Source organism: Leopardus geoffroyi, chromosome D1 (assembly GCF_018350155.1).
Source record: "Leopardus geoffroyi isolate Oge1 chromosome D1, O.geoffroyi_Oge1_pat1.0, whole genome shotgun sequence".
Lineage (NCBI taxonomy): Eukaryota > Metazoa > Chordata > Mammalia > Carnivora > Felidae > Leopardus > Leopardus geoffroyi.
The window spans coordinates 114850202-114878074 of NC_059329.1; the positions used below are offsets into that span (position 1 = coordinate 114850202).

Below are 27873 nucleotides of genomic sequence, written 5' to 3' on the forward strand. Positions count from 1 at the left end.
GCCTGCCACGGCCATAGGCTCCCCAGCATCCTGCATCCCTCTCGTCCCCCGTCTCTGGGAGCACCTGGCCTCCCCGTCCCTGGGCAGAAGCTCGCCCCCAGTCTGTGCTCTCCAAGTGTGGGCGTGCAGCCCCCCTTCCCTGTCAGAGCCACAAACCCCTCGCCCAGCCCCCAAGGGCTCCCCAAGGCCACACTCCCACGGAGGCCGCAGGAGGTGAGGTCTCGAGGGGCCCCGGACAGCCCTGACCCACTGGGGCCTCTTCTGGCCACATACCTCCGCCCCAGAGGTGACAGCCCATCCCCCACACCCTCCTGGAGCCCAAGGGTGGCGGCCCCAAGCCACGGCCTGGAGGAGCCTCCCCCGTGGGAAGAGCCTCGTGGTGGCCTTGGTGACCACACCCAGCTTGTAGCTCCTTCCAGAAATAACTTGGCGTAATCCGGGCAGGGGCCGCTGGGCTGCCCCCTGTCAGGTTCCTTCCTGCTGTCCGGCTGCAGTTCCAGGCAGGGGGCCCTGCTCTCTCCAGGGGGTGGGGGATTAGTCACTTCACCCACAGGAAGAGGTGGCGCGCCCTGACACCTGATCCCTTCGGGGGGGTCAGCGGCGCCGGGTCGGGTGCCGCCCACGGCTGCGGGGTCAGCCGGTCAGCGGAGCGGCTCCCGGCGCCGAACGTGCTGCCCCAGGAGGGCCGCCTCGGGGCCTGCAGCCCGTCCCCTGCCCCTGCGTGGCCGGCGCCATCCCCCGGGGCCAAGGGAGCCCCCACGCCAGCAGCCGGTCACCGATAGGAGGGGTGGAACTCTGAGGTCAGCTCCGCGTGCCGTGTGGCCGCCGCGGCAGCTGGGTCGGGCAGGGCTGGGACCCAGCAGGGCTCCGGGCCCTTGGGTGCTCTACCCTCCACTCACAGGGGAGAGGGCGAGCCTGTGCCGGTGGGTGCACTCCATAAACTGTAAAGGGCGGTCCCACCCCACCTGGGACTGGCCTGGCCAGGTCTTTGGACCAAGGGCCGGCCCTGTCCATACCCCCGGGTGCTGCTGTGGGGCTGGTGCGTCTCTGCACGGGGTGGGGGGGTGGGGGGGGGAAGGGGCCCGTCTGAGGAAGAGGGGGCGGGGCTTTAGGAACATGGAGGTTCTCGGCAGATCTGGGGTTTGCAGGGGGCACGGGGGAAGGGGTACGGGTTCCGTCTGCGGTGGGGCTGCGTGCCCGCGAGTGCACACACAAGCTCACTCTTGCACTCGCACACACACTCGTGCACACACACTCGTGCCCCCCCACTGAGCCCAGCGTCAGTGTGATGGGGAACCTGAAGCTTTGTGGGAGAAAGATGGAGCCTTGTTCTAGAAGGTTCCTTCACCACACGAGGCCTGCTGGGTGGATAAATGTGTCCTGAGGCCCAGGGCAGGGCCGCGCGGGACTCCTCCCCTCCCCCACCCTCTGAATGGATAAGCGTTCTCCCCCAGCCCCCAACAGCCACAGGCAGCAGGAACCCCCTGAAGAAGGTGCCCCGCCCACCGTCTGCCCGGTCCGCCCCACGGCTGTGGTGTGCGCCCTCTGGGACCCAGTCTGCCCCCGCCCCGTTCCTGGGTTTCATGGACAGGCTTAAAAATCACACAGAGTCTGCAAGGTGCAAAATGCTCCAGATGTATTTATGAAACCGGTTGGCCATTTCCCGAGGCCCAGGGCCGAGGTAGGGGTGAGGCTCTGCCTCCCGGTGGCCAGCCGAATGGCCGGGCACCACATCCAAGTGGCCGTCATTGATAAGACCCTTCCGTGATGCTTACGTCCGGGGAAAAGCAGACTGGACCCGTGGCCAGAGGAGCCCCGCCCGCCCAGGTCCCTCAGGGCCGTCACACTTCCAAGGGCCGTGGACCCTGCAGACAGAAGTGCGGGGCGGGCAGTGCATCCTGATCTCGGGCCGCCTGGACCGATGTCCCACCGGCCTTGGAGCTGGGGCTACGGGGAACGGGACCCTTATCGCTGGGTCCCGGAGGGAGGTGGCCGGGAGCTCCGAGGACTGCTGGACCCCCTCCTCCAGCCCGTGTGCCCCGTCTCCTGGCTCTGCTCCTCGTCACTCTGCAAGGGCCCCGACTCCTTCGAATGGCTTGGGTTGCCGCGGGGGCCGCACTGCTGCCCCACACAGCCGCACTCCTTCACCAGGGTGTAGCGGAAGGTTCGGCTGGAGCCGTCCTTGCAGCGCAGGGTCACTGTCGTCGGCGACACCCGCAGCTCCCTGCAGCAGCTGCAGTTCCGCTCTATGGTGTTGGCCTCCAGCGAGTACCTGTGGGCAGGGCCCGCTCAGCACCGGCGCCCGCAGCCCCCCGCAGGCCCCGGGGCCCCACGTGCCCATCCCGGGCTCCCCCGGCGGACTCCGGGCCGGCAGCGTGCCACCGCTGACCTGTGGGCACGCCGCCAAAGGGGCCACTGTGTCCGCGGCCTCAGTAGTAAACAGAACAGCCTGATTCCATTGGCCTCCGAAGGCCTGGCCCCAGCCACCACCCCTCCGCACCCCCCGCAGCGTCAGGACCCCACCGCCTGCCCCCCCGCCTCCCCCCCCGCCCCCCCACCCCCACCCCGTCCTGCCTTCCCCTCCGGCCCGGGCGCCCGGCACAGCCAGTCCTGGGGACGCTGCCCTGCGGAAACTGGTCTCTGCCTGGCGGAGTCGGGGCTCACGTACTTGGCACTGCTGTCCCCGCAGTTGCCCTGGCAGTAGGCCACCATCGTGGGCCGCGGGGACCTGCAATCTCCATGCACGATGACCTCACGCTTGTAGTACACCGCACAGGTCGACTCTGCGGGCGACACGGGAGGCGGGGCTCAGGCCTGGATGGCTCCCCGGCCCCCCCCACCCCCCCCACCCCCGGTGGGCAGGATCGACCACCCCCCCGCAGACGCTCGCACTCACGGTTCTGAGGTCGGGGCGGGGGACAGGCGAGACAGCAGCCGTCCTCGCTCAGCCGGGCCTGGGCCTGTGCCAACAGAGGGGCTGCTTGAGCGCGGGAGCGGCCGGCCCGGAAGCAGGGGGTCACACAGCAGTGGACAGTGCCCCACGCAGGCAGGGGGCGCCCCTGTGGGTGCTGCAGGGGGCCCACCGCGCCTCCCCGCCCCCACCCCAGGCGAATCTTGCCGTGGCCTCCCGTGGGCCCGCAGCGTGCCAGGCGGGGCCGTGTGTCCCCGGAGCTCACCGCAGGGCAGTTGAGTGGGGGACACGCCTTCTTCCTGGTCACCACCACGAGCCCGTCCCGGTGCCTCTCACACTCGTGGGTCACACATGGGTTCGTGGGGTCTGGCCAGGACTGGCCGGGCTGCGAGGAAGAGGCACCAGCGGGGTGAGCGGGCAGGGGAGGTCCGTCTGCCCGTCTACGTGTCTGCCTCCCAGCCTGTGGGCTCCGGTGCGCCAGACCCTGCCGCCTCTGTGCGCCTCACAGCTGCTCTGTCCAGGCCGGGGTGAGGCCCGGCCTGCCTGGGGCTCCTGCGAGGGGCGTGCTGGCTCTGTCCCTCCCGGGACTCACCCCCCGGCCCTGGGCCGCCCCCCCCCCCCAAGCCGGGCCCTGCGGCCACGACTCACGTAGAAGATGCGGGTGGAACTGTCACTGGCGTTCACGACACAGGCCTGCTGCACACACAGGCCACAGCACTGCCCACTCTGCTCCTGATACTCGAAGCCCTGCAGGGAGGGGTGGATAGGGCGGGGTGAAAATGGAGCCCGAGCCCGGGCGCTGGCTTTCCCGGGGTGGACGCAGGCACTCACCACAGGGCAGTGGGTGTTGCAAATCTGGGTCTCACAGCTGATGACGACCGTGTCCATCTGGGGACTGCTGGACACCTCACACCTGCACGTTTCGCACAGGCTGGAGGAGACCACGGAGCCGGGCTGGGGAGGGTCAGGGTGGCCAGTGTTGGCGAGCTCAGACCGGGCCCCGGGCCCCTGCCTTCCCGGCCCCCCCTGCTCCAGGCCCGGCCCCCCTGCCAGGCAGACCGGTCCCCCTGGGTGACTCTGGGTGGGCGAGGGGGAGCCCCAAGCCCTTGCCTCCGTGGGCAGTGGTCCCCGGAGAGCTCACGGCTGCCCTGCGGCCACCCGAGCCAGCAGGGGTCCTGGCCCAGGCTCGGGAGGAGCCGGCAGGGGCAGGGGCGGAGAACGCTCAGTGTCCCGTGCGCCCCGGGGGTCCCGACCTCCGTCTGCTCCTTACCCGGTACAAGGTTCCGTTAACGCTGCAGACGTCCCAGCCTGTGCAAGAGGAGAACAGCCTCACGGAGCCACCCTGACCTCCCGCCCTCCCGCCACCCTGTCCGCACGGGCAGTCACCCGGCCCCGGGGCACCCGGCCGCGGTGGTCCAGCCGTGGCTTCATCCAGCTTTACCCCGAGCCACAGAGAGCCCCGAGAGAGGCTGGGCCCCCCACCCGCAGCGCGCAGCGCAGCCCGGAGAAAAGACACTCACTGCAGTTCTGGCTGGGGCAGCAGGCCCCCTCCTTATAGGTCACGACCGGGTGGGAGCCCTCGGGACAGGCCACGGGCTTGGGGCAGTAGCTGGTGTCACAGGCTGCAGTGGGCAGGACGGAGGTGCTCGGGGGCCTGTGTCCGGCTCTGCGCCGGCTCCCACCCCCACCCGGGGGTGATCCCCAGGGGTCTTCGGGAGCGCCGGCCACCCGGTGGGCAGGTGGTGGGTCCCCCAGGTGCCAGCGTCCCCCCATGTGCCGGCGCCACGGCACCCTCGGGGGCAGGCGCCCCTGTGCTTTCGGCCCAAGCCGACCCGGAAGGCATGGGGCGGGGGGGGGGCGGGCAGCAGCCCGGACTCACCGCAGCTGTACTGGGGGCAGCACTGGCCGGCCTGCGGGGCTGCAGGCACGGGCACGAAGCCGGGCAGGGGGCAGGCTGGGGGCAGGGGGCAGGGCTGCCTGCGACAGCTCATCGTCAGCGTGCTGCTCTCACAGGTACACCGCTGGCAGTCCACGCTGATGGTGCGGCCGGGCTGCAGGAGGACGCACGTGTGAGCCCAGGGCTGTGGGGTCGGTCAGCTGCCTGTCCAGGCACGGCTGCAGCCAGACCAGGTGATTCCGGGAGCCCACCGATGAGGGCCCGCGGGGGAACCCGGGGGAAGGGGGCCTCGAGAGAGCAGGGCGGCGGCCGCAGGGGCAGGAGATGGGGTGGGAGGTGCCATGTGGGTGACCTCACGGTGTCCAGGTGGAGCGGGAGGGGGTCCCAGCGGAGGACAGGGCAGGGCCACCCCCGGGGGTGGGCACCCCCACACAGAAGCCTCCCAGATGCAAGATCTCTTGCCGGAGAAGCCTGGGCCCCTCTCCCTGCCCCTCATCTGAAACTCTGGGGCCGAGAGGAAGCCCTGCCCCACCCCCAGCATGGCGGACTCACCTCCACAGCCTCCCCGTGGGGGCCCAGGCACCCTGGAGGGAGAGAGAGTGAGGTCAGCGGTGGGCGGCAGCAGCCCCCAGCCCTTCGGGGGCAGGAGCCACGTCGGGGGGGGGGGGCCCCGGGCCCTGGCTGGGAAGTGCAGATCTGGGAGGGTGGTTGGTCCTGGCACTCGCTCGGGCGGAAGGTGCGCCTGCCAGCCCCAAGCCCCACCCCCGCCCCCACCCGCCACCCCCCACCGTGGGGACGTACTGTGGCAGTCCGCAGGCACGCAGACTGGAGAGCTCATGCTGAAATGCGTCATGTTCTCTGGACAGAAGCAGCCTTCTGTGATGGGGACAGTGTCCTGAAGAGCCCTGTGGGGACAGCAGAGGGCCGGCCTGGTCCCTGTGCTCTCCAGGGCAGGGGAAGGCCGGGCCAGGGTCCCCGGGGGTGGGTCTAGGAGGGAGAGGCGGGTGCATACACGAGGCTGGTGTTGTTGTCACTCCCATAGCAGTATGAGGGCTTGGACGGGCCACACGGCAGGTACACCTTGTCAGCAGGGCAGGTGAACGCTGTGAGGAGGGAGAGGACACCTGAGGCCCAGGGCCCCGGCCCCGAGCCAACTCATCCCCAGGCATCCGCCGGGGGCTCTGCAGCCCGGAAGCGGGGCCCCGCCGGCCCCACCCCTGCGTGCACGGCCCTGCCACCCCTGTGCTCTAGGCCCTGAGTCCCCAAGCTGGGTGCTCCTCCCTTCTTTCCGGGAGCCGAGTGCAGTCTGCCCTGGGGTCAACCATCCCCCCTCCCCCTCCTCCTCTTCCCCCAGCTCCTCCCCGCTCCTCCCCACCCCCCCACCCCGCTCCAGGAAGCCCAGCCACTGGTCGTCCGGCCCCTGGCCACACGCTGGCCCCGGCCGATGCCGCTCGGAGGACACTCACAGCACGTGTGGTTGGTGTGGCGCCTCCAGTCGATGCACACGCCTCGGGAGGCGCAGAGGGACGCATACAGCTCCAGGCTAGAGCACAGCACGCTGGAGTCGTTCAGGTGGCAGTGGTCGAAGGTGCAGCCTTGGTAGAATGCCAGCGGGGGGATCAGAGGGTGGCACAGCTCGAAGACCCTGCGGCCGGGAGCACCGGGTCGTGGGGCAGCTCGGGCCTGCCCGGGTCTGCGTGCCCCGGGGAGGGCGGCCGGCTGCCCCACGGCTCTTTCTGTCTCGAGGTCTCCCCTGGGCTGGAAAGCCAGGTGGCGCCCGGGGTCATGACGCAGGCCCGGACCCACGGCCGGCTCTGGCGGACCCACAGCGGCCCTCTTCCCCCCGGGGGGCCCCCGTAGGCCCACCCTGCGCCCCCACATCTCACTCGCTCAGAATCAGCTGGCAGATCGGCGAAGGCAGGCAGGGGGCGGGCGAGGGCGTGGGCCCGACTGCAGTGGGCTTCGGGGGCGGCCCGTGGCAGGGCGGCTGGTGGGGCGTCGTCACCTTCCAGTGGCCGGACATATCAGAGCAGGAGGGCACCACGGTGCCCCCGGGGAGACGGCACTCATCCTTCTTGTCATTGGTGCAGGTGCCTGGGGCCAGGGAGGCGGGGGAGGCTGACTGGGGCCCCCCCACCACCTGCCCTAGTGCGCAGCGTCCCCGAGCTGGGGTGGGGCCCTGGCGCTCAGCGCGGCCCTCGATGGCCTGGCTGAGAGACCTGAGCCTTTGAGCTCCCAACACACCCCCCACCGAGACAGCGGGCGGTCCCCCTGGGGGACGGGCAGGTGCGAGCCTCAGGTGTAGGGCACACGGCCAGGCCCCCCGCCCCGCGAGCTGCTGGCCCGCACCCTCTGGGAGCCGCTGGAAAGCAGAACCGCCTACAGGCTCGGTGTCCTGAGGCAGTTTCGGCCCCGGCCGAGAATGGGTCCTCCGGGGTGGGGGGGACTCGGCCGAGGCGACCCTTTCCCGCACCAGACGCTCCCAGCTACAGGCACGGAGCGGAGAAAGGGCCCGGCGTGGGCAGAGCCCGGCGGGGACAGGCACTCACCGCACTGCCCCTCGGTGTTGTTGGCGAACTTGCTGAAAGGCAGCTCCACCGAGAAGATGAGGCCGGAGAACATGACCTGGACGCCGAGCTCGGGGATGGTCAGGTACATCTTGATGCCGATCTGGGAGACGCTCACGCCGTCCTTCTGGAAGCCGGGCTCGACCACTTTGTCGTTGAAGATGATCTAGACGCGCGCGGCGGGCCAAGGAGAGGAACGAATGAGGGGCGCCCCCGGCCGGCCCCGGTCCGTGTGGGGCTGCCCGGGGCGGGGCTCCCCACCTCGTTGGTCGTCGCCCCGAGCACGGGTCTGCGGGTCAGCACGACGCGGTCCTGCCGGTACTCGACGATGATGGACTGCGGGCAGGAGAGCCCGTCCTCCGCCCCGCAGAAGTAGTTGTCGATGAGCACGCGGAAGTGGCCATACACGGGCAGGATCTGCTGCACCAGCACGTACGTGCAGTTGTCCAGGAACGTGTAGTAGATGCCGTCGAAGGTGATGTAGTGGGGGTCGCCCCAGCCGCTGCACACACCTGCGGGCACGCGGCGGCCTGACGCCGGGCCCCCTCCCACCCCCGCCCCGCGGGCTCTGGGGCTCAGGCCGGATTCCACCCGGCACCCTCCGTCCCCTGCCCTGCCGTCCGGAAGGCCTTCCCGGTGGCTAACCCGGGTCCCTCCCTCCCCCTCAGCCTGGCCCCCGGCTCACACTGGCACTGGTAGTGCGGGCAGCAGCTGTCGGGGTCGACCACCTTCACGGGCGGGTAGCCGTTGGCGCACGCCGGCCGCCGCGCCTGCGGGCACGGCCGCGGCTGCAGGGTGACGACGCCGTTGCCCTCGCAGGTGGCCTGAGAGCAGTTGGGCATGGCCCAGGTCTCGCCTTTCTGTGGAGGAAAGACCTCGGGCTTGTGGCGCCGGGCTCCCCTGAGAGAGGAGCCGCGGGAGGGGACCGGGCTGGCGAGGGGGGCTCTCCGGGGGGGCGGAGGTGGTTCCCCCGCCACCCTGTTCCTCACACGTGGCCTCCACTCCCGGAGCTCCGCCCGACCCTACACGCCCTCCCTGGCTGCCCGGCGCCCCCCCGGAGCCTGGACCACCCGCTCGGGTGCCCGGTCGTCCGCAGCCAGCCGAGCCTCCACCCCAGGCCACGCGCTCCTGGCTGCCGGGGCCGGGACCCGCCCCCGGCAGTGACCAGAACCGGCCTGACCTTCCCCGCCTGCCTGCTTCGGCCCGAGGCCACGGACTTTCCCACTCAGCCGAGCTGCAAAGACGCTGAGGTTCCCTGCGCCAGCCTGTGCGGTGGGCGGGGAGGGGGGAGTTACCTTTCTTGGGGGGACCGCGTTTGGGCACCCCTGCGCGGTGACGGGCGCGGAGGCTGAAGGGGAGGACCCGGCCGGGGAGGTGGTGGGGACGGGAGGTGTTGTGCCACTGGCACAGGCGTAGTGCGTCCTGACCACGTGGCAGTCGAGGCTGCACGTGGCATAATAGCAGTGGCCGTCGAGGTCGGTCCGGTTGTAAATGATGGATCCTGGCAGACAAGGGGACAGGCGGGTGTCGGCGGGGCCATGCTGGGGGGCGGGGAGAGGCACAGCGCAGACTGGCCCCTGCAGGGTGGCGGTCCGCCCCGAGGGCTGAGCTGGTAGGAGGCCCTCCTGCCCCGAAACGAACGGGATGAATCCTAGAGGACGGCTCCCTGCCGCCTCGGGGACAACACGTGGCTCAGTCACGGGGACAAAGGACCCCTCCCTCTCCCTCACAGTGGCCGGGGCAGCACACACCTGCGGGGTAGAACTTGTCAGACACGCTGCAGTAACATGTCGTGGTGGACACCACGGAGGTCGGTTCTGGAGGGGACGAGGGCTTGGTAGATGGAGTCACGTAAGGTGTCACAGAAGTACGAGGGCAGTGCACCGGGGGCTCACAGCACAGCACGCGGACCTCGTAGTTGCACTCCCCGACCTCGCCACTCTCGTCCCGGTTCCGGCACACCAGGTCCTTGCTGACGTTGCACTCTACCACCTGGCCCAGCGTCTCGATGCTGACCTCGGGGTGGCTCTCGACCCGGCACTCCAGCCGCGTGATGTACTCGGGCCGGCGACAGATTTTGCCTCCCCTTCTGGCGATGTTGCCGAGGGTGTCCGCGTCTCCTCCGTGGGGCCCCGGGGACGGGAAGTCCACGTCGAACCACTTGGTCCACGTGCACTGGGGCTGGCAGGGGATGGTCACGGGTGTGAAGCGGGTTGTTTCAGTTTTGAGAACAGGCCTTGTGCTGATTGTAGGACCAGAGGTTGTGCTGCGTTTGGGCTCAGAGGTTGGGCTGGTCTCTGTCACCGAGGTTGGGCTGCTTTTTGTCACCGAGGTTGAGCTGGTTTCTGTCACCAAGGTCGAGCTGGTCTCTGTCACCGAGGTTGGGCTGGTCTCTGTCACCGAGGTTGGGCTGGTCTTTGTCACCGAAGTTGGGCTGGTTTCTGTCACTGAGGTTGGGCTGGTTTCTGTCACCGAGGTTGAGCTGGTCTCTGTCACCGAGGTTGGGCTGGTCTCTGTCACCGAAGTTGGGCTGGTTTCTGTCACTGAGGTTGGGCTGGTTTCTGTCACCGAGGTTGAGCTGGTCTCTGTCACCGAGGTTGGGCTGGTCTCTGTCACCGAAGTTGGGCTGGTTTCTGTCACCGAGGTTGGGCTGGTTTCTGTCACCGAGGTTGAGCTGGTCTCTGTCACCGAGGTTGGGCTGGTCTTTGTCACCGAGGTTGGGCTGGTTTCTGTCACTGAGGTTGGGCTGGTCTCTGTCACCGAGGTTGGGCTGGTTTCTGTCACCGAGGTTGAGCTGGTTTCTGTCACCGAAGTTGGCCTGGTTTCTGTCACCGAGGTTGAGCTGGTTTCTGTCACCGAAGTTGGCCTGGTTTCTGTCACCGAGGTTGAGCTGGTCTCTGTCACCGAGGTCGAGCTGGTCTCTGTCACCGAGGTTGGGCTGGTCTCTGTCACTGAGGTTGAGCTGGTTTCTGTCACCGAAGTTGGCCTGGTTTCTGTCACCGAGGTTGAGCTGGTTTCTGTCACCGAAGTTGGCCTGGTTTCTGTCACCGAGGTTGAGCTGGTCTCTGTCACCGAGGTTGGGCTGGTCTCTGTCACCGAGGTTGGGCTGGTCTTTGTCACCGAAGTTGGGCTGGTTTCTGTCACTGAGGTTGGGCTGGTTTCTGTCACCGAGGTTGAGCTGGTCTCTGTCACCGAGGTTGGGCTGGTCTTTGTCACCGAAGTTGGGCTGGTTTCTGTCACTGAGGTTGGGCTGGTTTCTGTCACCGAGGTTGAGCTGGTCTCTGTCACCGAGGTTGAGCTGGTTTCTGTCACCGAAGTTGGGCTGGTCTCTGTCACCGAGGTTGAGCTGGTCTCTGTCACCGAGGTCGAGCTGGTCTCTGTCACCGAGGTTGGGCTGGTCTCTGTCACCGAGGTTGAGCTGGTTTCTGTCACCGAAGTTGGCCTGGTTTCTGTCACCGAGGTTGAGCTGGTTTCTGTCACCGAAGTTGGCCTGGTTTCTGTCACCGAGGTTGGGCTGGTTTCTGTCACCGAGGTTGGCCTGGTCTCTGTTACGGAGGTTGAGCTGGTTTCTGTCACTGAGGTTGGGCTGGTTTCTGTCACCGAGGTTGGGCTGGTTTCTGTCACCGAGGTTGAGCTGGTCTCTGTCACCGAGGTTGGGCTGGTCTCTGTCACCGAGGTTGAGCTGGTTTCTGTCACCGAGGTTGAGCTGGTTTCTGTCACCGAAGTTGGCCTGGTTTCTGTCACCGAGGTCGAGCTGGTCTCTGTCACCGAGGTTGAGCTGGTCTCTGTCACCGAGGTTGAGCTGGTTTCTGTCACCGAAGTTGGCCTGGTTTCTGTCACCGAAGTTGGCCTGGTTTCTGTCACCGAGGTCGAGCTGGTCTCTGTCACCGAGGTTGAGCTGGTCTCTGTCACCGAGGTTGAGCTGGTTTCTGTCACCGAAGTTGGCCTGGTTTCTGTCACCGAGGTTGAGCTGGTTTCTGTCACCGAAGTTGGCCTGGTTTCTGTCACCGAGGTTGGGCTGGTTTCTGTCACCGAGGTTGGCCTGGTCTCTGTTACGGAGGTTGAGCTGGTTTCTGTCACTGAGGTCGAGCTGGTTTCTGTCACCGAGGTTGGGCTGGTTTCTGTCACCGAGGTTGAGCTGGTTTTCGGCACGGAGGTTGAGCTGGATGTCACCAGGTGGGAGGTGGTCTCAGTTAGCCTAGTGGTGCTAATGCTTGAAGTGTGAGACAAAACTCCGGCAGTTTTGTGGGTAGAGCAGTACTCCGGGGGCTCACAGCACAGCATGCGGACCTCGTAGTTGAGGCACATCCCGACGTCGCCGCCCTGGTCCCGGTTCCGGCACACCAGGCCCTTGCTGACGTTGCACTCTACCACCTGGCCCAGCGTCTCGATGCTGACCTCGGGGTGGCTCTCGGCCCGGCACTCCAGCCGCGTGATGTACTCGGGCCGGCGACAGATTTTCTCTCCCCTTCTGACGATGTTGCCGAAGGTTTCCATGTCTCCTCCGTGGGGCCCCGGGGACGGGAAGTCCACGTCGAACCACTTGGTCCACGTGCACTGGGGCTGGCAGGGGATGGTCACGGGTGGGGAGACTGAGTGTGTGCCGGTTGTGATGCTGGTTGTGGGGTGCGTGTGCACGGAGCTGACGGTGCTGTGCCGTGTGGGAGACGAGGGGATTCCGGTCGTCCAGGTAAGCTGCGTCTGGGTCCTGGGTTCCTCTCGGGTGGAATACGTGGTCTCAGACGTCACAGGGTGTGTGGTGCTTCTGCACACATCCACCAGCTCGCAGCACTCAATCCGGATTTCGTAGTTATAACAGATCGGCGGCAACTGGTTCTTGTTGAGGCATAACAGCCCCACGCTCTTGTCACAGATCAAGTCCTGCCCCAGCTCCTCCAGTGGGATGTGTGGGAAGAACTGTGCCCTACACTCCACGTTGCTGGGCTTTTCACAGAATTTATGTCCTTTGGCTCTCAAGTCATGAAAAGTGTCGAAATCTCCGCCGTTTATGCCAGGACCAGGGTAGCTGCTGTCGAACCATTGGGTCCAGTTGCACAACTTTTGTAAACAAGGCTCAAGTGTCGTTGAAACTGGCATTGGCCTTGGGGTCAACGAAGTGTTTTTCACAGTTGTAGTGGTCCCTGGGACAGGTGTAGGGGTACTTGGGGTAGTTGTAGAGGTACTCGGGGTGGTTGTAGTGGTCCCTGGGACAGGGGTAGAGGTACTCGGGGTGATTGTAGTGGTCCCTGGGACAGGTGTAGGGGTACTTGGGGTAGGTGTAGGGGTACTCGGGGTGGTTGTAGTGGTCCCTGGGACAGGTGTAGGGGTACTTGGGGTAGTTGTAGAGGTACTCGGGGTGGTTTTAGTGGTCCCTGGGACAGGAGTAGAGGTACTTGGGGTGGTTGTAGTGGTCCCTGGGACAGGGGTAGAGGTACTCGGGGTGATTGTAGTGGTCCCTGGGACAGGTGTAGGGGTACTTGGGGTAGGTGTAGGGGTACTCGGGGTGGTTGTAGTGGTCCCTGGGACAGGTGTAGGGGTACTTGGGGTAGGTGTAGGGGTACTCAGGGTGGTTGTAGTGGTCCCTGGGACAGGAGTAGAGGTACTCGGGGTGGTTGTAGTGGTGCCTGGGACAGGAGTAGAGGTACTCGGGGTGGTTGTAGTGGTCCCTGGGACAGGAGTAGGGGTACTTGGGGTAGGTGTAGGGGTACTCGGGGTGGTTGTAGTGGTCCCTGGGACAGGGGTAGAAGTACTCGGGGTGGTTGTAGTGGTCCCTGGGACAGGTGTAGGGGTACTTGGGGTAGGTGTAGGGGTACTTGGGGTGGTTTTAGTGGTGCCTGGGACAGGAGTAGAGGTACTCGGGGTGGTTGTAGTGGTCCCTGGGACAGGAGTAGAGGTACTCGGGGTGGTTGTAGTGGTGCCTGGGACAGGAGTAGAGGTACTCGGGGTGGTTGTAGTGGTCCCTGGGACAGGAGTAGAGGTACTCGGGGTGGTTGTAGTGGTCCCTGGGACAGGTGTAGGGGTACTCGGGGTGGTTGTAGTGGTCCCTGGGACAGGTGTATGGGTACTTGGGGTAGGTGTAGGAGTACTCGGGGTGGTTGTAGTGGTCCCTGGGACAGGAGTAGAGGTACTCGGGGTGGTTGTAGTGGTGCCTGGGACAGGAGTAGAGGTACTCGGGGTGGTTGTAGTGGTCCCTGGGACAGGTGTAGGGGTACTTGGGGTAGGTGTAGGGGTACTCGGGGTGATTGTAGTGGTCCCTGGGACAGGAGTAGAGGTACTCGGGGTGGTTGTAGTGGTCCCTGGGACAGGAGTAGAGGTACTCGGGGTGGTTGTAGTGGTCCCTGGGACAGGGGTAGAGGTACTCGGGGTGGTTGTAGTGGTCCCTGGGACAGGAGTAGAGGTACTCGGGGTGGTTGTAGTGGTCCCTGGGACAGGTGTAGGGGTACTTGGGGTAGGTGTAGGGGTACTCGGGGTGGTTGTAGTGGTCCCTGGGACAGGAGTAGAGGTACTCGGGGTGGTTGTAGTGGTGCCTGGGACAGGAGTAGAGGTACTTGGGGTGGTTGTAGTGGTCCCTGGGACAGGAGTAGAGGTACTCGGGGTGGTTGTAGTGGTCCCTGGAACAGGAGTAGAGGTACTCGGGGTGGTTGTAGTGGTGCCTGGGACAGGAGTAGAGGTACTCGGGGTGGTTGTAGTGGTCCCTGGGACAGGTGTAGGGGTACTTGGGGTAGGTGTAGGGGTACTCGGGGTGGTTGTAGTGGTCCCTGGGACAGGAGTAGAGGTACTCGGGGTGGTTGTAGTGGTCCCTGGGACAGGAGTAGAGGTACTCGGGGTGGTTGTAGTGGTCCCTGGGACAGGAGTAGAGGTACTCGGGGTGGTTGTAGTGGTCCCTGGGACAGGTGTAGGGGTACTTGGGGTAGGTGTAGGGGTACTCGGGGTGGTTTTAGTGGTCCCTGGGACAGGGGTAGAGGTACTCGGGGTGGTTGTAGTGGTCCCTGGGACAGGGGTAGAGGTACTCGGGGTGGTTGTAGTGGTGCCTGGGACAGGTGTAGGGGTACTCGGGGTGGTTGTAGTGGTCCCTGGGACAGGTGTATGGGTACTTGGGGTAGGTGTAGGAGTACTCGGGGTGGTTGTAGTGGTCCCTGGGACAGGAGTAGAGGTACTCGGGGTGGTTGTAGTGGTCCCTGGGACAGGAGTAGAGGTACTCGGGGTGGTTGTAGTGGTCCCTGGGACAGGGGTAGAGGTACTCGGGGTGGTTGTAGTGGTCCCTGGGACAGGAGTAGAGGTACTCGGGGTGGTTGTAGTGGTCCCTGGGACAGGGGTAGAAGTACTCGGGGTGGTTGTAGTGGTCCCTGGGACAGGTGTAGGGGTACTTGGGGTAGGTGTAGGGGTACTCGGGGTGGTTGTAGTGGTCCCTGGGACAGGGGTAGGGGTACTCGGGGTGGTTGTAGTGGTCCCTGGGACAGGTGTGGTGGTCTGGGTTTGACTGCCAGAGGTAGGGCAGGTTCGGGGGAAGCAGCACTGGACCCTGATCTGGTAGTTGTGGCAGAGCCCCGAAGCCTGCTTGCGGTTGTAACAGGTCAGCCCCCGCGCTGGACTGCACTCCACGTGCTGCCCCAGGACCTGGATCGGTACCTCGGGGGCGTCCTCAGCCCGACACTCCACCCTCTTCGGCGCCGGGCAGACCTGGTGCCCGTGGGCACGGAGGTTCTCCAGTGTGTCGAAGTCACCGCTGTCGATGCCCCGTCCCGGGTGACTGACGTCCAGCCACGGTGACCACTGACAATCTTCCCCACAGGCCTGGCGGGACTGGGGAGGGCTCATCGGAGGACCGGAGGTCGTGCCCGGGGTGGAGGACGGGGCACTGCTCCGCGTGCTGGGCCGCACCGTGCTCTTGGCAGGGCTGTGGCACGTGTGGGCTGGACGTGTTGAGCTCACGACTGAGGGCAGAAGAGAAGGTGGGAGGGCTAAGTCTCTTAGGCTCCCCGAGGCACCCTGTCACTCCTTGTCCCCGTCCCCCTGCCGGTCAGCTGCCTTGCACGTCCCCCCCTGTGATGGGAGCTTGGGAAACATAGGGACCAAGTTCCCGGGACACACCTGGCACAGGGCATGTGTGGAGCCCACAGCAGCCAAATAAATAGGTGAATCGATCTCGTTTACACCCTGAGCAGAATTTGCACTCTTTCGGGAAGGTCCGCTAGGGCTCTAAGGATGACCCCCTTAAGAGGGAGAGGAGCTGGGCTACCTGACCCTCAGTGTGGCCTAAGACAGGCAGGTGGCCATGATGGGGCAAGGACTCCCCAGGGGTGCTCCCGGTGGCCCTTCCCTCCAAAGGCCTGCCTGAGGCCCCCTGTCAGAGCCCTACCCCGTGCCAGGGGCCCCGGCCCCGACGGCACAGCTGAGGACGCCGGTCCCGCCCGGCACACTGGACGAGCGGGCCCTTCCTGGCTGCAGAGATGACGAGTGTCCGGCCCCCGGTCCCCTCCCGGATTCCCGGCACGAGGGGCGGCCCCGCCTTACCGAGCGGGGGTGTGGAGAAGGAGAAGGTGGTTGGTGGCGTGGGGGTGGTGGGGCTGCAGGGGTAGACCCTCCTGTCGATGGTGCCGTTGGCCGAGCAGCGGGCGGAGATGCAGCCCCCCGTGCCGTCGGTCGTGTGGTAGATGACGTCCCCCGGGCGGAAGCGCCGCCCGTCATAGGTGCAGACGCAGGCTGTGAGGAGGAGGGGGTGCCGGGCACGTGAGGGGCGGGGGCGCGGCCGGGGACCTGGAGACCCCAGACCCGAGGAAGGCCGCCGGCCGCTCACCCTCGGTGTCGTAGGCGCACTGCACCCCACTCTCGCTGCAGACGCTGGCGACGGGAGGAAGAAGGTGAGTCTGGGGGCGAGGGCATCGCCGCGGGGCCGGAGCCGGCCCTCAGCCCCGGCCGCTGGGCACGGAGGCCGAGGTCGCACCCTCTCAGGGAGCCCCTTCCAGTCAGTGACCACTGGGGGCCGGCGTCGCTCCCTGCTGACCGCCCGACGTCCACCTCCCGTTCGGGGCATCTGCTCCGGCGGCCTTGGGGCGGCCTCGTGACTCGGCATCACCCCCTCCCGCTCCTCTCCCCTCCCCTCAACGCCTCAGGCTGCGGCCCCCCGTCCGTCCCGCAGGGCGAGGGTCGAACCCCACACGCTCCAGCTGCTTGCCCCTCCGGTCAAGGACTCACCAGGACTGGCAGTTCCTGTCAGACGGCACCATCTCCCCTGGCCGGTACGACCTGCCTTGGACGCGGCAGGGCGGCGGCGGGGGGGGCGTGGGGCACGTGGCCACACACTGCATCTGGTCCTCGTCGAAGATGGGGGCTTCTGGCGGGCACTGGGGGTAGCAGCCTGCAGCCCAGAGAGGCCTGAGTCCCAGCCGACCGCCTGCCCGACCGCCCCACCCCCACCGCCTTGGCTCCGTCCCCAGCTCGAGGCCGCACCCACAGCGGCACCTCCGGGGGTTGGGACCCCAGGGCCCCAGGACAGACCCCGCCATGACCCCAGGACCCCAGGCGGCCCCTCTGGCCAGCGGGGCAGCAGCGCACCTTCCAGGCCCGGCAGGTCGGTCAGGCAGCGGCCGCTCGGGTTCCGGCAGGTCCTCATGCAGGGCGGGCCACACGGCTGGTAGTGCCACTCGCACTGGCCCTCGCGGTTGTAGTAGTCGCAGAACAAGGCTGCAGGTGAGGGGGCCGACTCAGCGGGCCGGCTCCGGCCAGAGCGAGCCGCCAGCGGCCCCAGGCGGGGCGCCGCCCTGGCAACGACGGCCTCCAGGGCCACCCGGCGGCCGGCCGGGCTCCCCCTGCACCCCGACCTTCGACCAAGCCCCGTCCCTCCCCTGTGCCTCCCGCATGGGGCCTCGGGGGGTGTGGGCCCCAAATGCCCGTGACCGGGCGCGGCCGCGGGTCCCCTGGCTCCTCGGGGGTGCCGCCTGTCAGGGTGGGGGACTCCGGCCGGAGCGGCTGCCCACTACGCTCCCCTCCGGCCAGGTTCTAAGCGGGCGGGGTGGGGGAGCAAGGCTCTACTGACCCCTCTGCGTTCCGGAACATTCTCCCGTCTGACCATCGGTGACACCCCTCCCCATTTCACGTTCCTTTCCGACACCCGCCGCCCCCCTCCGCGGGCGACCAGCCTTAACCGCGCAGTGTGTCGCTCCCTGGGGTGGGGGCCCGCCCTGCCCCGACGACACATCCCGTGAACTCACGGCAGATGTCCGGGGTCCGCCAGGACACGCACACGCCCACGTCGTGGCAGGCCTGGGCGTAGGCGGCCACGGCCGTGCAGAGACACTCACAGTCGCCCCCGGAGTCACAGGCACACGCGTCGCCCACGCAGGCCTCATAGTACTTGGCGGGCTCCACCTGGCGGGGGAGAGAGGCTTCGGATTCAGGGCCGGATTCCCCGGGGCTGCTGGGGGTCAGGCCCGGGGCGTGGCCGGACCTGGGCCGTCTCCCCCGCCGCTCAGGGACAGCAGATTCGTGGTCCCGCGGGGCTGACCACGGGCTGGTCCAAAAGGTGGAAGGCGATGCCAGCCCCACTTCTGTCCCTTCCTCCCCAGCCGCCCCGGGAGCACCCACATACGTGGGCGTGGCAGGCGGCGAAGGTGGCGCTGTTGAGGACACTGCACTGCTTCTGGGCCCAGGACTTGCGGTGCGGGTTGGCGGCGCAGGCGTCCCTGGGGGCCGGGGCGTCGGCGCAGGACGGGGAGAATTTCCAGCTGTTGCCAAACTCCAGGGCGTTGCCCACCACGGACTGGCTCCGCGTGGTGAAGTCATTGACGGCGTTGTCGTCAAAGTTCCCGCACAGCCCGCAGACCCGGCCCTGCACACGAGGGGGCTCAGGACACAGGCTGCAAGGGCCAGAGCCCCTGTCCCTGCCTCCTGTGCCCCCGTTCCTTTCCCCCCGGGGCTGCATGTCCCCAGGACACCTTGGGGGGGAGGGTAGCGCTGTGCCTCCGGGCACGGCCCCACTTAGCGCTCGGGGCCACGGGGGTGTCCCTCCTGTAGGAAAGGGGTCCCCCAAAGACTGGCTCAGATCACCGGGGACCCGTGAGCATGGCGTCATGTGGAAATAGGGCCTCCGCAGGTGGAGGTCCAGCTAGCACGGATGCATCCTGGCTGAGGACACAGGGCCTGGTGTCCTCGTAGGACTGGAACATTTGGGCACAGACACACAGAGCAAAGACAGCAACGTGAGGTTGCAGGCAGAGGTCGGAGGGTCGCCTGGGGCCCCAGAAGCCGGAGGAGGCCGGAGGGATCCTCCCCCCGAGCGTCTAGGGGCGCGTCCAGGGGACCGCAGCCTGGAGGGAATTCAGCTCTGGGAGAAGGAGCCACAGCGTGCAGTGGACACAGGCGGACCTCCTACCTGCCGCCTCCCTCGAGGCCCTCCGGCTGAACCCCTCCTCTGTCCGTCTGTGTGTGTCCCCCACCCCACAGCCGTCCCAGCCGGCCCTCGGCCTGGGCCGTCCTGGGGTGGGGGCCCACCTTGAACTCGGGGCTGAGTTTGAGGAAGATGCTGGTCTTCCTGTCCCACAGCAGCACCAGGCCGACCTCGGTGTCCACCACCAGGTAGATGCCCATCTGGCGGATGGAGTAGGGGGCCTCCTGCCCCACGCCCTTCTGGATCACCTCCACTTTGCCGTCACTCAGCTTCAGCTCGTAGCTCTGCGGGGGGAGGAAGCGGTCCCTCAGGCCCGTCCCCGCTCACCTTCCAAGAGTTCCCCGGGGCCTCTGAGCGGCTGCCCCCGTTCCCACCCGGCCCCCCACTCACCCCCAGGAAGAGCTTGAGGTCCTTGGAGCAGGTGACGCCCGTGGTCCCGCAGGGGACGTTCTCCGTGACGACTCGGAAGGTCCCGTTGGCAGTGCTGTTCCCACCACAGTGGTCCTGGGGACAGGTGGAGGCCGACGCGGCAGTTGGGGTTGGGGGGCGGGGGCTGGGACGGCCCCGGCAGCTTGCAGGGGGCGGGGGCGGGGGGCGGGGGGCGGGGACCGTGTACCTGAAGCAGTGTGTACGCGCAGTCGCCGCTGAAGCTGTAGCTCCGCCCATCGAAGGTGATGTAGTGGCCGTCCCCATACACCGTGCAGGTGGCCAGGCAGGGCTCACGTGTGCACTGCCACATCCTGCTTTTACAGGTGCTGAGGGGTGGGGGGTGGGGGGGGGGGGACAGTCAGGCCGAAGCGGGGCCGGCCCGGCCGGGGTGGGGTCCCGGGGCCCCGCCTACCAGGTGTTGCAGCCCACCCGGACGGTCTGGCCGGGCAGGTAGCTGGCCTCGTCGTGCACACAGGGACAGTCCTCCACGGCGACACAGCCGCCTTCACCGTCGGCCACCAGCCCGTCGGGGCACACGCAGCCGGGCTCGCACCGGGGGCTGTACTGTGGGGCACAACACACAGGTCAGGGGGCCGGGGGTGACGGCGGAGGTGACAGCAGAGGGCCCCCCCGCCACGGCCCGCAGGGGGCCCGGACAGCGTTCGGGCAGGGGTCTTCCTGGGCCCAGCCTGAGAGGGCCACGCGGCGGGTGCCCACGAGGGGTCCCTGGGGGCGTGGGGAACACTCACACACTCCATGTCCAAGGTGAGGCAGCTCTTCTGACAGCCGGCCCCGGCGGCCCCCGGCGTGGCATTGCGACAGTCGACGTAGACCATGGGCGGGGTGCAGACTGCGGAGGCAGGGGCCGTTGAGGGGCCCCCAGCCGCCACCCGCCAGGCTGGCTCTGAGAGTTTCCCAGCAGCCGGGGGTGTGCCGCCCCGAGGCCTGACCGGCCGGGTGCTGCGAGAGTGAGGCCTGCTCCCACCCCCTCGCCACCCCCTCCCCGAGCCCAGAGGGCACAGACCAGGCCTGACGCAGAAACGTGTCAGCCCCCGCCAGCCACGCTGACCCGGGCGCGCCCGCCCAGAAGCTTGGCATGGAAATGAGAGCCCCTCCCTCCCGCTCTCAGGGCTCACCTGGGGCAGGGGTGTGGCCTCCGATGCAGCTCAGCAAGCCTTGCGTGCAAGTGCTGGGAGGAGAGGGCGGTCAGAGGGCACCCCTCCCCCCTCAGCCACCCTGCTCCCCAGGCCCAGCCGGCAGGGGCTCTCACCAGATGGCCCCACGCTCGTGCAGCGACTCCCCGTTGGGGACCACGGAGCCCTCGTGGTAGCAGGGACAGCTGCTGGCCGGCACACACTTGCCCGCTTCGTCCATGAAGGTGCCTTGGGGGCAGGCGCAGCCGTCCACGGGGACAAAGCGGATGCCGCAGGTGACGTCCTCGTGACTCCGGGCCCGGCAGGTGGGCTGGCAGGTGCTGATGTGGTAGTGGTACGTCAGCGACTTCGGGCAGGTGGCCATGGGCTTCGCTGCAGGATGCCGGGAAGGGGGCGGCGCTCAGCGCAGGGCGGAGGTCGCCACCCGGTCCCCGGCCACCCCCCGCTGCCCTGCGCACCCCGGGCCTGCTCCAGCCGCGGGGTTCCCCGGCCAGCACGGGAGCCCCACGCAGGGAGAGCCACGGAGCGTGTATTCCTGCACCGGGGGACCCTCGGGGACACTCACTGCACACGCCGTCCCTCCAGTCTCTGAGCAGCACCCCCTTGGCGGCACAGGCGCGCACGTAGGAGGACAGGGCCGCACACAGACAGTCCTCGCTCTTCTCACAGTTGCACGTGTCGAACATGCAGTGCTGGGGACGGGGCCGTGGTCACCCACACTCAGCGAGCATCCCCACGCTGCCCCCCGCCTCCTCTGGGGCCCCTCCTCGAGCTGGCGCCGGGGGCCCCCACACCCCCGGCAGCCCCCCTCCAGGTGGGAGCTGGAAGGACTCCGGCCCCTGATCTCCGTAGCCCGCGGAGCCGGGCTAGCCCGGGCCAGAGGGGACGGGCCAGGGGGAGGCCGTTACCGAGTGGTAAGTGCTGGGGCTCACGGCAGCGTGGCACCGGGCGAAGGGGCCGTGGGGGTCCTTCAGTCGGGAGCACCAATGCTGAGCGTACTTCTCTGTGGACGGAGGAGCGGGGAGGTCAGCTGGGGTCACACAGAAGCGCCTTCCGCAGAGGACGGCGCCCGGAGCGGGCAGGCTCCTGGCTCCTCCCGAGCGCCCGTCTGTGGCCCACAGGCACACCGAGGGCCGCCTCCACCACCCCCACGACACCCTGTTCCTTTCCTTCCGGAAGTTACCACGGCCGCTGGGGAGTTTGCCTGTGAACCACCCGAATCGCTCCTTCGGGGCCGGAGTGGACCTCCGTGGCCGGGGGCGGGGGGGGGGGGGGGGTCACCAGCATGCAGGGGGCCCTGGGGCCACATGGATCCAGTACCGTTCTCCACGCTGAGGGAGCAGGGGTCCTCGAAGCTGTTCTTGACGTTGGGGCAGGCGGCCTGGGTCTTCCAGGTGTTGGCGAAGGCGGCGGCCGTGCCCTCCACCACGCCGCTGAGGGTCCGGAAGTCATCGGCCTGGTTCTGGTTGAAGTTCCCGCACAGGCCTGGGGCAGGGGGGCAGCATGAGGCCCCGAGAGCCCCGGCCGCCGAGGGCGGGCTCCGGTCCCCAGGGCAGGCGGCCCCTCTTACCGCAGGTCAGCCCGCGGAGCTCGGGCGCCAGTCTCAGGAACACCTGCATGGTGGGTACCAGCTGGATGTCCAGCTGCAGACCCAGGTTGGTCTGGGCGATGATGAAGAAGGTTGAGGGTCTGAAGAGCGTGACGTTGGCTGTGGACACAGGGGACGAGGTCTCAGTGGGGCGTGAGCAGCGGCAACCTCAGGGGGCCGGGGCCAGCACCCTCACCTGCTGAGACGGGCATCTGGGTGTAGATCTGGTTCACAAACACCTCCCCGCTGGCCTTGACCACGATGCCCTGGGAGCAGTACACAGCAGGGTCAGGGCAAGTCGAGGCTCTGCCGGCGCCCCGAGTGGCCCCAGAGGCCCTGACGTGCCCCTGCGAGACCCCTGCCCGTGGAGGCCACGGGCTCCCACAAAGAGGGGCCGATGACCCCGTGCTCAGCTTGTCTGCGTGTCCTTCAAGGACTGCATTTTCTCAGTCACGTAAAAACACAAGTGACTTTATAAAATACGGACGTTGCCTTCCACGCACGAGCTACCGGACGTGCCCTGGTCCCTCCCTGAGCTGCTCCATCCGAGGACCGTCACTCAGAGATCTGTGGGGTGGGAGGGTCCCCGGGCCATGCCCCCTGGCCACTCGCCGCCCACACGGGGATCGAGGGCTTGGGCAGAGGTCACTTGCCACGAGGGACACAGATTCCCCCCAACCCACGTCTGCTCTCACTATGTCCCCCCACCAGCCCCCACCCGGGTCTTGCCCTCACCGTGTGCCCCCCCGCAGGCCCCCCGGATCTGCTCTCACCGTGCGCCCCCCGTCCAGGCTCAAGGTCAGGCTCTTCAGGCAAGTCTCACTGTCCGTCAGGCCGCACCTGCGCAACTCCGCCAGCACAGTGAAGGCGCTGCTGTCACAGGGCTGCAGACACGAGTGCTCACACTCTGCCCAGAGACCCCAGCCCCCTGCGTTCCCCCCCCCCCCCCCACACACACACACACACCGCCTGGCTGCCTGTGGGGCTGGTACCGGGAGCCGGGGCATTTTCCCAGGGTGGCCTCAGAGGCAGCCGCTGCACGCAGCCCAGGCGGGGGCTCCCGTGTGACAGCCGCTCTGTCCCAGCGAGGACCCCGGGGCCCGTACCTTGGCCAACACGTAGCTGCAGTCTCCGTGCACTGTGTACTGCCTCTCATCGAACGTGGAGAAGTGGGCGCCCCCCAGCACCGAGCAGGTGCCAGGACATGGCACCTCCTGGCAGCTCCACCGGCCGCTGGAGCAGGTGCTGGGTGCGGGTAGAGACCACGTGAGCGCGGCCCCTGGGAGCACCCAGCCCCTCCCTCCTCACCGGCAGGTGGACAAGGGTCTGGCCCAGGCCTGCCCGCATCACTGCACAGCCCGGGGCCCCTCGGTGCCCGTGCGGAGAGCCACTGGCCAGTGCCCAGGGCCCCACGTGAGGGACGGCAGCCGGCGCTTGGGCCCTGGCCTCCGAGGGGCCATCCCAGGACGCGTCTGGGGTGACGGACAGGAGGGCAGGGGCCTGGGTCCTACCAGTTGGCACAGTCTGTGGAGTAGACAGCCCCCGGAGCATAGGTGGCCCCGTTGTACACGCAGGCGCACTGGGGTGCGGGGATGCAGCCCGTCTGGCCGATGTCGTCGAGCACCGTCCCTGCAGAAGCAGGCGGCCACCGCGTGAACACGTGGAGGAGACCAGCCCTCCGCCCCCGGCTGCCCTGCCCCTCGGGGGCCCTTCAGATCCGGGGGTCCAGAACGCCTCTGTGATTCTCGGGGGGCAGGCGGGGGTGGGGGCCCCTCTCACCCTCGGGGCAGAAGCAGCCGGCCATGCAGTGGTCCTCGCAGAGCTGGGAGTGCTCCGGGTTGGAGCAGGTGTCCGCACAGGGCGAGCCGCACTCGCGGTACTGCATGTTGAGGGGGCACGTCTGGGCTGCAGGGTAGAGGGCGGGGGCGGGGGGTGGCGGTGGTCACACCCTGCCCCGCCTCTGGACCGAGGCAGGGCAGCACGGTGACGGGGCTGGGGCCGGCCGGGGCACTCACGGCACAGGTCGGGGCCGCGCCAGTCCAGGGGCCGCCCCCCGGCGTGGGCACACTGGCGGGAGTACTCGGCGACCGTATGGCAGACGCAGCTGGTCAGCTCGGCGTGCTCGCACAGGCAGAGGTCTTGCCGGCAGGCCTGCACGTAGCTGCTGGCGTCCACCAGGGCGTTGCAGCCCCGGAAGGGCCAGCTGCTCAGGATCTCCTCACAGATGCCCTGGGGCCGAGCCGGGAGGCCGTGCTCAGTCCAGGCCCCGGACTCTCCTCTGGACTCACAGCCCACCCCCCCCCACCCCCAGCCCGGCCCCCGCCCCCACTCCCTCTAGGACTTACGGTGCCCAGTGAGCAAGTCGGCGGGGGCACAGGTGCAGGGTCCTGACACTGCTCCGTGGGGCCGTGCAACTTCTGCAGATTCCCGAACTCGACGGGGTTCAGCTTGACACCTGCGGGGAGCACAAGCCGTCCCCCAGGTTGCCCGCGGCGTCCCGGCTGCCCCTGCTCCCCCACCCACACCGCTGGGTTAGGCAGTGGCCACAAGGGACGTTCAGGGTGTCTGAAGACTGGGGAAACAGCCAAGGCTCTGGGGCTTGCAGGCCGAGGGCGGAGGCCTATTGACTGAGGCTCTCCAAGCCCAGGGCCGGCCTGTAGTCCAGAGGGCTGGAGAGTGACCCCGACCTCTCCCCTGCCCACCCACCCCCCCCCCCCAGCCAAGCCTGCGCTGGGCCTGCCGGGCCAGGGCCACCGGACGCGTGGGCAGGCTCGTTCCCTCACGGCCAGAAGCATCTATGGGTGAGCCTTAAGTGGGGCTTCACGGGCCTGGCGAAGGGGACCTGGGGGCTGGGGACCCCGGCTCGTGTGGGTCCCACTTCTTGGCGGCAAAGTCTGGAGGCCCGAGCAACAGTGACGGGGCCCGATGGGAGGTGGGACTCGGGTCTCAGGTGAGGAGGGTGCCTGGTTACACATCCACTTCCCAGAGCATCTGTGCCGAGCACAGGCCCCCAGATGTGCCTCCGGGCGCACGGCTGAGTGTGCGGGCAGGTGCGCCTGTGGGTGCTGGGATTGTGCAGGTGCGTGCAGGTGCGGGGGTGCGTGCACGTGCACACAGGTTGGAGACAAGGCGGCCTTCCAGGGAGCCCCGGGGAAGGGGCCCGGAGCAGACACGTGGGACAGCCGTGGGGAGGGGCTCACCGTGGGAGAGGAACTCGTTGAAGACAGGCACGCCGTTAAAGTCTCCACAGAGCCCGCAGGTCTGGTTCGAGTACTTGGCGTCCAGCTCCAGCTGGAAGGAGAGGGACATGTCAGCCACTGGCCCTGCCAGGGACGTCTCGGGACGGGAGGGACAGACAAGGTGTGGGACACTTCCAAGGAGGGGCTGTCGGGGACCGTGGACCAGCCCCCGGCCCCCACAATGCAGAGCAGGGCTCTCTGTCCTGGAGGAGACACCCCACTCACGCGGGGTCTCCATCGGGGGTGTAGATCCCAGCGCCCCCATAGCACCTTGGCTCCCTCCTCCCCCACCCTGTTGGGGACCTTCTCTGACCTCCCCACCCACCCTTGCCCGGAGCACTTTCTTCCCTCCCTGGGAAGGCTGTTGGGCTAGAGACACCCCCCCACCCCAGCCCTGGGCCCCGGCCTCACCAGGAGACTGTCGTCCTGGCTCCACATGAAGACCAGGCCCAGCCTGGCCACCACCTTTAGGTGGCTGCCGCTGTGCTCGATGATGACACCAGACTGACTAAAAGGCAGCTGGATTCTGCGGAGAGAGGGCGCGGCTGAGGCGGCAAGGGGCGCGCAGGGGGCAGCGAGGTCCCCTGCGGTCACGTGTGGGACACGAGCACGGTGCCTGTGGACAGTGGCAGCAGGGGGAGTGGGGGAGACAGGGGAGTCTGCAGCCCTGGGGTCACAGGACCAGGAGGGGACCACTTCCAGGGGCAGGAAAAGAGCGTGGGCCCCCAGTGGGGGAGGGGCCATGGGCCCCCGTCTCGGGGACAACCCTACGTCCCCCTCACGGCCCCCCAGACTCACGGGAGCCCGTTGACCTGGATGGAGCTCTTGGTCAACTCGATGACCATGCCATCCAGCTTCATGGTGACTCTGGCCAGCGTGGTGACATTGGACTCCAGGCCGCGGCGGACCTGGACGTTGAAGTCCTCGTAGGCGGCCCCGCAGTGCGCGGAGAAGACGTAGTTGCACAGGCCCGGGAAGCGGAAGACGTCCCCGTCGAAGGTCTTATAGTGGAAGTCGCCCCAGGTGCTGCACACCCGCCCGTTGTGCGCGGGGTTCAGGGCTGTGGGGAGCCAGGGCAGTCCTGAGGGGCGCCCCCGTGCCCCCAAGTCCAGCACACTGCTGCCCGAGGGCCGGGCGTCCGGGGAGGAGCCGCCTGGGCCCAGACCCTCCTGGCGACCGGGGCCCTTTCCCAGCACTTCTCCCGGGTCCACCTGGGAAGCGGGACCCCGCCCAGCTGCCCCCTCCCAGCCCGGCCCCACAGGCCCTCCCTCACCTCGAACCACCGGCACCGTCCTCAGAGGGGGGAGGATGGTCACGCCGCGCAGCCGGTGGCCTGCGGGAGCGGGGGGCAGGGTCACACAGCGCCCCCCACGCACATGGCTTCTGCTGGGCGTAGGCATCTCTGCCACCCACACAAGGCGACTGGAGGTGGCCTCTCCGAGGCCGTGGCCGCAAGGCGCCCCGGGGGGGCCGGGCTGCACGTACACTCGGGCAGCAAAGCCTCCTCCAGCGACAGCCTCCGCCCTGCGCCTCTGCCGCGCCATCCCGAGGGGCCGGGAGCTCTCAGCCCTGCACTCTGTTCACACCTGGGACTTTCTTACGCCCAGAATCTCAAAAGTCAACCTTGGGCGCAGAGGCCAGGCGTGGATGAGCCTCCCGTGGGCCCAGTTCCGGGAAATGCAGGCAGATTGTCTGGGCTTCGGGGCCACACACCCAGAGTGGCGGCACAGAAATACCCGGGGAGGCCACCCCACCAGTCCCCACCCCCAGGCCACGAGGACGCATACGTGGATGAAATATCAGGGGTTACGGGGAGACAGCAGGACGTCGCCGTGAGCTCAGCAGGCCCCTGGCCCCGAGTGGGGCAGCCCTGACGGGGGTGGGGGGCCGACTCACCAGCGGGCCCCTGGGTGACAGGAAGGAGGTCCAGGTACTCGTGGCCATGTTCCACAGAGCCTACGGAGGAAGAGAGGGCTGGGCGGGCAGAAGGGGCCAGAACAGGAGGGGATTCTCTCTGTGCAGGGCTGGGGACGCTGGGAGGGTCTCTGTCCACACCGTCCACACCAGGTTCGGGCTGAGCCACGATCCTCTCTGAGCATTACCTCAGCCTGGCTCCCCAAGCCCTCGGGGGGGGGGGTCCCCTAGCCCTGACAGGGTGTCCCTGGGAGCCCTGCGTTCACTGAGTATCTCCCCACTCTGCACAGCGGCCCGTGGAGGGTCCAACAGTAAAGCCAGCGGTCTGGAGGACAACTTGGAACAGACTGGGGAGTGTGGAGCTGAGTAGGGTGGGGCTGCACGGTAGAGGGGGTGCTCAGGGCCACCGCACGGGGGGCGGCTCAGCACGGGGGTGCTCAGGGCAGGAGAGCTGAGGGCTGGCCGTGTCGGCCCCGAGGCCGCCCCAAGAACCTGGCGCGGCTTGGAAGGCCGATCTCTGAGGCCCTCAGAGGCCACGCCAGCGTGGCAGGAGGGGCCTGGCCCTGCAGGGGCCAGCTGCCCTCACCGGTAGGGACTGGCCCCACACACAGGGGCAAGAGCCAAGGACTGAAGTGTATGGGCCACACGGGGCGCCGTGGCATGGTCCCCTCTGTGCTGAGTGCCTCGGGAACACGGGCCCCTGGCCCCTCCTGCACACTGCCACCCCACGCCCGGCCAGAACCCAGCTGGCTCCTGGGAAGTGGAGGCAGTGAGGTGCAGACCTGGGG

General features: G+C 67.9%; 1 protein-coding gene across 1 annotated transcript; it reads right to left on the minus strand.

Annotated features, from left to right (window-relative positions):
* Positions 1 to 1804: 1804 nt before the first annotated feature.
* Positions 1805 to 26715, minus strand: MUC5AC (mucin 5AC, oligomeric mucus/gel-forming). Its single transcript, XM_045482593.1, is given in 52 exon segments — positions 1805 to 2272; positions 2669 to 2783; positions 2897 to 2960; positions 3177 to 3296; positions 3560 to 3658; positions 3743 to 3865; positions 4182 to 4219; positions 4432 to 4533; positions 4791 to 4962; positions 5361 to 5392; positions 5610 to 5713; positions 5821 to 5911; positions 6275 to 6453; positions 6695 to 6902; positions 7358 to 7541; positions 7637 to 7887; positions 8061 to 8235; positions 8671 to 8876; positions 9127 to 10110; positions 10160 to 11321; positions 11432 to 13713; positions 13763 to 14259; positions 14344 to 14800; positions 14803 to 15309; positions 15890 to 16078; positions 16173 to 16216; positions 16571 to 16733; positions 16931 to 17059; positions 17587 to 17743; positions 17964 to 18203; positions 18866 to 19045; positions 19152 to 19265; positions 19378 to 19516; positions 19603 to 19754; positions 19940 to 20040; positions 20327 to 20379; positions 20461 to 20716; positions 20910 to 21036; positions 21253 to 21347; positions 21665 to 21829; positions 21915 to 22052; positions 22129 to 22198; positions 22706 to 22816; positions 23039 to 23177; positions 23444 to 23561; positions 23712 to 23837; positions 23948 to 24161; positions 24278 to 24387; positions 25133 to 25223; positions 25583 to 25697; positions 25970 to 26231; positions 26445 to 26715. Coding segments are annotated over 52 exon segments (12528 nt in total). The 3' UTR covers positions 1805 to 1965.
* Positions 26716 to 27873: the final 1158 nt, after the last annotated feature.